This window comes from Eufriesea mexicana, unplaced genomic scaffold, assembly GCF_001483705.2.
Source record: "Eufriesea mexicana isolate 0111107269 unplaced genomic scaffold, ASM148370v2 scaffold793, whole genome shotgun sequence".
Taxonomy (NCBI): domain Eukaryota; kingdom Metazoa; phylum Arthropoda; class Insecta; order Hymenoptera; family Apidae; genus Eufriesea; species Eufriesea mexicana.
In genome coordinates, this window is record NW_016908959.1 from 50,129 (window position 1) to 56,799 (window position 6,671).

Below are 6,671 nucleotides of genomic sequence, written 5' to 3' on the forward strand. Positions count from 1 at the left end.
CTGCTGAAAGTCCAAAGCAACGTAACACAATTTTTCCTTAATATCTCGAACAATTTCACGCTCCGCGGTTGTAGTAAAAGAATATCCTCTTTCCGTTAGAATCTTCATAAGGTAATCTGTTAAATCGCGGCCAGCCAAGTCCATACGTAAAATTGCATGTGGTAACGCATATCCTAGATCAAATAGGATTTTTAATTCGTAACAAATTTTATACTATTACATATATCATTTTTTTTATACAAAATCCTTCATTACTTTAATTTTACAGTTATGTTAAGGTATATTTCCGTAAATTTCTTTTAAAATTGAACCCCATATTTGTATATAATAACATACATGATATACAGTGAAAAAGTTTTTATTTTAATAATAATTTTTCTTCTATTATATAATATGTTTTATTACAATGAACCCCTTTTCGAACCTTCCACGTAGAATACACAGTTTTATCGATAAATTTGTCGAATAAAAGAGTAAAAAATACGAATCACTTTCGTTTCCTTGAATAATATATATCATTAATATTTAATATGTAATAATATTTAGTACTAATAAAAATACATGACATTAGTTACAAAATTATATATAACTCTTTAAAGGAAGGTTCTTTTTTAACGTTATTTACTCAGAAAATGTTTTAAATAAACTCTAAATAAAATGGATTCATATTTCTTTTACAATATTTATTACAAAATTAAGTTTAGACAAAAATATATAATTTAACGAAATAATCATCCTCCCGAATAAAATGGTAGATATATGTACATATACATATTTAATAAAACAACACATACCCTCATAAATCGGGACTGTGTGTGAAACTCCATCTCCGCTATCTAGAACAATGCCTGTAGTGCGGCCTGAAGCGTAAAGCGATAAAACAGCTTGTATAGCGACATACATTGCTGGAGAATTAAAAGTTTCAAACATAATTTGTGTCATCTTTTCTCGGTTAGCTTTAGGGTTCAAAGGAGCTTCGGTCAAAAGAACAGGATGTTCTTCCGGAGCGATCCTTAGTTCATTATAGAATGTATGGTGCCATATTTTTTCCATGTCATCCCAATTTGTTACAATGCCATGCTCGATTGGATATTTAACCGTTAAAACACCCCTTTTGCTTTGTGCTTCGTCTCCCACGTAACTATCCTTTTGTCCCATACCAACCATGATTCCCTATACGTAATTTTTTATTGTTTTCAAGATAAATAAATAAGATAATAAGTATTCATTCTTTCTTGTAAATTTTGAAATAATTTAAGTTTACAAGCGTTAATATATTGAATGTTAAAAATTCAATCATTTTTAACATTTCAGAGTGTTACAATATTAAAAAAAATTTGAATTACAAGTTATGATTAATATAATTATTACATACTATAAGTATATGAAAAAAGAAAATGATTAGTAAACTTTATGATTTCTTATTAATTCTGTGAAAAGTCAATAGAACCAATTTAATGTTTTATAATATAACTAATATATATTAACACATTTGGCAAACCATTTACAATTTGTAAATTACATTTAGAATATTATTAATTATCTTATTATTACTAATGGTAGAAATACAAAAAATTATATGTTTTACCTGATATCTAGGTCTTCCAACAATGGAGGGGAATACAGCACGTGGAGCATCATCTCCTGCAAATCCTGCTTTACACATTCCTGATCCATTATCTACTACTAAAGCTGCTACGTCGTCGTCACACATTTTAAATTGAAGATAGTTATTTTGTTATTCTTTGTATAAAAGAAAAAGATTGTAGGTGGTTGTGAACAACAGCAAATAGTTTATTTATTTGACTAGATTTTGCACTACCTCGACAGTGCATTGACTCCTCTAATATTGTTCGTGCTGAAGAATGGAGCTGCTTTATATTGATGCCCCCTCTTTTACTACCTCTATACATTCATGTCTGTATATTAAACAGTTTCTTGCACCTCAATGAACTAGTGTACGCTTAAGTTAACATAATGAAGTAATTTTTGGGTCTTGCATTCTTATAATTTCTAACATATATTCCATTGATATTTTTTAGATCTAAATATTATTTTATTGTTTAATGCATTTGTTATATTAGCATAATGGGATCTAGCTGAAGAAAAATTTAACTTAAAATTTAAGTAATTATAATTATATTAACAATTTAATGTTCAATTAGAGTTCTTAAAATCTATGTAACAGTAATAATTTATATTTAAGCAGAGAAGTTGAAATACTGAGAAAATTTAATTGGTTTTTAATATATGCCAATTAAGAGAATGTTACTAAATTTCGTATGGAGTTTATATGAAGTAGAGCATATGAAGTATTTCCTTGTGTCTTTAGTAATGTTAAAATTTTTTAACTAAAATAATTTGGATTATGACATATTTCATTTGTACTTACCATCAAGTAAATTCTGCTTACTAATAAAAGTGAAAATCAATTCTTAAGTTCTCTAAGTATAAACAAGATTTATAAAAGTTCCAAAATGGAACAAACTCTAAAATATTAATCAATTAGATTTATTTAGATGTGGTTAAAAGTTTAGTTTGTTATCATTTATTACACATTGATATATAAACGTTTTTGGTACTGATTTTAATAATTAGAACAAAATAATTTTAAGCAAATTATCATACAATATAGTTATTTGTATATGAATAATATATTTCCTTTCTAATATTTTATCAAATTTTAAGAAATTCAATTTGAAATATAATTTGTTTCGTACCTTTGTTAGTTGAACAGTTGCAAGAATAGCATCTATTAAAAAATTTTTATTCAATTATTAAGAATTCTTTTGTTATTTAATTTTTTTTACATCAAAATTTATAATCATGTTAGAAAAATTTCCTATAAATAGTTAATTTTATTTTAACTTTATTTTATTTTAGTTGACTATATTTACGGACGATAGAAATTTCGGTTTACTAAGTCTCTTTGAATTAACGCATTTTAGAAATTCACTGTTCCATAGAATGACCACTATGCAGCATCTCGTTATAATCGGTGTATTACATTCCTTAATTAACTGTTCGACTAATGCTTACAATTAGGCCGTGAAATTAAGTATCTAGTTTGATTTTAATTTGCTGTATATCCTATTTTCAACCGTTTCTTGGGGTGGAAAAATGACTAAAAATGTAGTATTAAATGTATTACAAATTATAGAATTAAATACAAACATTTTTAACTACATTTTACACAAAGAAAGACATTATATGCACAAATAAGTTACTCCACTTTTTCATTATGTTTCTTATTCTATTAAAGATTAACTTCTTTTTTAAATTAACTAACATTTGATCTGCATATTTACAAACAGATGTAAAAACATTATCCATAAAGACATATTTATTTTTAATCTATAAATTTTATTTATCCCAAAGACCAATTTCTTTCATTCTTGTTTGAAAATATTTTTCTAAAGCATTAGCACATCGATAATACTCAGTGTCGGGACTGTTATACAATCGACAATTAGTGAAAATTCGAGTCATATCGGCAATAAATAATCTTCTTGTAACATAATATCTAGCTTTTAGTCGATCAGTCATAGTTTTGAGATCTGAAAAATAAAATTTTCCATTTTTCTCTCACGTTTTATGGATAAATGTGTCTTTTGTTTGTATTTCTGTTATACTAACCCATCGGATATTTAATATGATCATAATAATCTGGTACATCATTCTTATCTACAGGCTTTAAAAATGGCCATGCTGTACTATGATTTTTTACGCTATTCAAAACATTTTTTAACGCGTTATACAAAGAATCAGTGATATCTAAGCATGCTTCCATTGGTTCTGGACCTTGAGTTCCCTTAGCTACTCCTCTTGTTCTTGTCTGAGCATAATTTTTCCAACCAGTTTCACGAATACCAGGAATAGATTCCACTGGAATTCCTCTAACACCTTCTTTGAAACATGTTAACCCTGGATGAACTTTCTGTATTTCCTGCTGTCTTTGATGAATTAACTTTTTAATAATTTCTTTTTGTTTCCGTATAACGGCGGTAAATTCAGTATATACAATTTTTGCATTTAATTCACAATGCATTAATGTTGCACCTTCATAATCCTTAATATACCCTTGATACATTGATCGGGGTAATTTTATATCTTTACTAAAGCCTTGCTTTTTGAAATATCCAATTGCAAATTCATCCGCGAATGTAAGAAAATGTAATATATTATTTTTTATATGGTAATCTTTAAGCATGTTCATCAAATGTGTACCATAGCCTTTAACTTGTTCTTGACTTGTAACTGCACAAAATACTATTTCTGTAAAACCTTGAGTAGGAAACATTCGAAAACAGATACCACCAATTGGTCGACCATCTTTTATTAAAGCTAGTGTTTTGTGTTTTCTATGAAAAAATAAAACGTTATAAACTCAAAATATACATTTATTCTAGTATATTGAGTACTTACGGGTCAAAGACAAGTTGAGATATATACTCTTTTGGCATTCTGGGCAATTGATGACTGAAAACATTATGTAATCCAATTAGCCAAAGCATTGTTTGTTTAGAAACTGGTTGTGTCAAACTGTTTCCAACTACATGAAATTCTATAATCTTTCTGCTTTCTTCAATTTTAGCAGTCTCATCTCGTGGTACATTTGGTGGAAATACCGCATCAGGGCCACACATATAATTAGGATCATTAATGGTTGCTACAATTTCTGCAACTGTTTCTTCTGATAAATCTTCAAAACTTTCTTCGTTTTTCCTTCTTTTTACATCTGAACGGCCTTCGGAATGTGATCTTTTTTCATGAATCTTCTTCATGCCCGGACTTATATTAATGGTTGTATAATTGTCTTTATCATTTGGAGGAATTGTGACTTTCTCAAATTCACCTGTTCTTCTTCCCTGATTTACTTTTGATTCCAATGCAGATTGTAAATAAGTAGGAGGTACTTGTTTAAAATCAGGATCCCAGATTGGTGAATTATCTGAGTAAATTTCTGCTTCTAACATTGATAAGAATCTTAAATCAAATAAATATATTATATATTATGCTAGTTAATGAAATAATATAGATAAAAGCAAAAAAAAATTTTCACATACTTAGGAAAATGTGTTAAGACTATTACTCTTTTCTCTGGTGCTAATTTATCTCGTTCACTATGACATTTATCTAATAACTGCCTTGAAACTGGTTTAAAAACAGCTTGAACAAATGTTCGTCCAAAAACTAGAGATGTATCATAATGAGGTAATGAATCACAAAAAGCTGGTATGTGACAAAATACAAGCCAACGAGTATGATTAATTTTATATGCAGGAGCTTCTTCTGCACTAATTGTGCCTCTTCTAGCACTGAGTGGATCAAAATTCCAATGATTTAAACAATGTAAAAACATCTTTGCCATATCACACATTGCTTGCATGTCTCTTTGTGGTAAGTGACCATATTTATAAGCAACAAAATTCATTACTGCTTTTGCTATACTAGGTCGTTCAAAAGGTGGTTGTCCCAAGGGACCTTCTATTGTAGGTTTTGTCATTGACTGTATACATTTTCTTAAAAGTTTATATAAATAAAAGTAAACCTTTTTTGTGTCAGGGTCTTCTTCTTTCTGTAATCCTAGAAAAATATTATCAGCGTCTATAACCATGCACAATAACTTATTAATTTCTTCTTCTGACTGATTAGTTAAATGTGAAACATGATTTTCTAAAACATGTTTACAACTTTTACAGGGATCAAAAAAATTTATAACAGGTTGCTGTGAATCATTTTTAGAAGACTTAGTTAATAGTTGAGAATTTTTCCATCCAATGCATTTACAATCTTCAACTTTACATGCACTATAAGTTGCAATTTTTAATATTTTTTTCATTTGTGGTAAATTTAACATCTGTTGTTTTCGTTGTTGTATTCTTTGTAAATTATTTTGCCGACTACTTTGTTCTTGAGGTTTGGTAGTATTTGATTCCCTGCTATTTCCTGCATGTTGTGACGTACTAGTTACACACTGACCACTTTCCTCTAATGATTGTAATGTCGAATTGCGATTTGCTTCTTCGGTTGACATAATTTGCTGAATAAAAGATGAGAAAAATATCTTATAGTTTATATATAAAACTACATACCAATTAGTTTTTAATATATGGAATTAAAAATATATAAAACTATAATAGTTCAATAAATTTACAGTATATGTACTTACATTACCTTGTAAATATCAAAATTGTTAATACATTTAGAAGGTTAATGATTAAAATTATTATATTTTTAACATAAATTATTAATGAAAGATCGTTCTATAATTAAAGGAAAGATTCATAAAACAGATATGTTTGTATGTAATATTTCCAACGTTTATTTACAATTTATAAATGAGCATAAAAGGTTAAGAATGAAAGCAAAATTAAATTGAACATAGTGCCATCTATTCGCCAAATGAAAAATTAATAATTCTCTTTTTCATTCACATCCAAGATTCTAAAGTTCTTTCCTTGTAAGTACAATTTTTGTGTTATTTTAAATAACATATATGATAATGTTTATGATAATTTTGCTGTAAATTATTTTAAATCTTCTACATATTCTATCTATCATAAATTAAAATAATTGTCAAAATGTATAATTTCAGTGACATTTTGATCACACGCTTTTAACCGCTTTCGAAGGTTTCATGAATTTTTAAACATCTCAGACTGGGAACA

The 6,671-nt window shown here is 27.7% G+C and overlaps 2 protein-coding genes across 4 annotated transcripts in view; both read right to left on the bottom strand.

The window, feature by feature from the left end:
- Window positions 1–1,885, bottom strand: part of LOC108546861 (actin, clone 403) — a 2,768-nt gene extending 883 nt beyond the window's left edge. The window contains exons 1-3 of one of the 2 annotated variants that reach the window (XM_017899141.1): window positions 1,589–1,885; window positions 795–1,173; window positions 8–173 (exon numbers count right to left, since the gene is read on the bottom strand). In XM_017899141.1, the coding sequence (XP_017754630.1) occupies window positions 8–173; window positions 795–1,173; window positions 1,589–1,714 (671 nt within the window). In that variant the 5' untranslated portion in view covers window positions 1,715–1,885. Of the gene's footprint in view, window positions 1–4; window positions 174–794; window positions 1,174–1,588 lie in introns of both variants that reach the window. The other variant, XM_017899142.1, reaches the window with a different exon arrangement.
- Window positions 1,886–3,363: 1,478 nt separating this feature from the next.
- On the bottom strand, window positions 3,364–6,288 carry Gcn5 (Gcn5 acetyltransferase). 2 transcript variants are annotated; one of them, XM_017899123.1, is made up of 5 exons: window positions 6,178–6,288; window positions 5,067–6,043; window positions 4,426–4,986; window positions 3,637–4,361; window positions 3,364–3,557 (listed from the first exon to the last, which is right to left on the bottom strand). In XM_017899123.1, exons 2-5 carry the CDS (start codon window positions 6,035–6,037, stop codon window positions 3,364–3,366), a joined length of 2,451 nt encoding a protein of 816 aa, XP_017754612.1. In that variant the 5' UTR covers window positions 6,038–6,043; window positions 6,178–6,288. The 2 variants fall into 2 exon arrangements, with proteins under 2 accessions (XP_017754612.1, XP_017754613.1); XM_017899124.1 differs by having other exon boundaries at window positions 6,173–6,288.
- Window positions 6,289–6,671: the final 383 nt, after the last annotated feature.

Coding starts and splice junctions, on each gene's coding strand:
- Gcn5 (XM_017899123.1), bottom strand. CDS start 6,037: ATGTCAACCGAAGAAGCAAATCGCAATTCGACATTACAATCATTAGAG. Junction 4,987..5,066: donor GTCTTAACACATTTTCCTAA/GTATGTGAAAAT, acceptor ATTTGATTTAAG/ATTCTTATCAATGTTAGAAG. Junction 3,558..3,636: donor TCATATTAAATATCCGATGG/GTTAGTATAACA, acceptor TTTATTTTTCAG/ATCTCAAAACTATGACTGAT.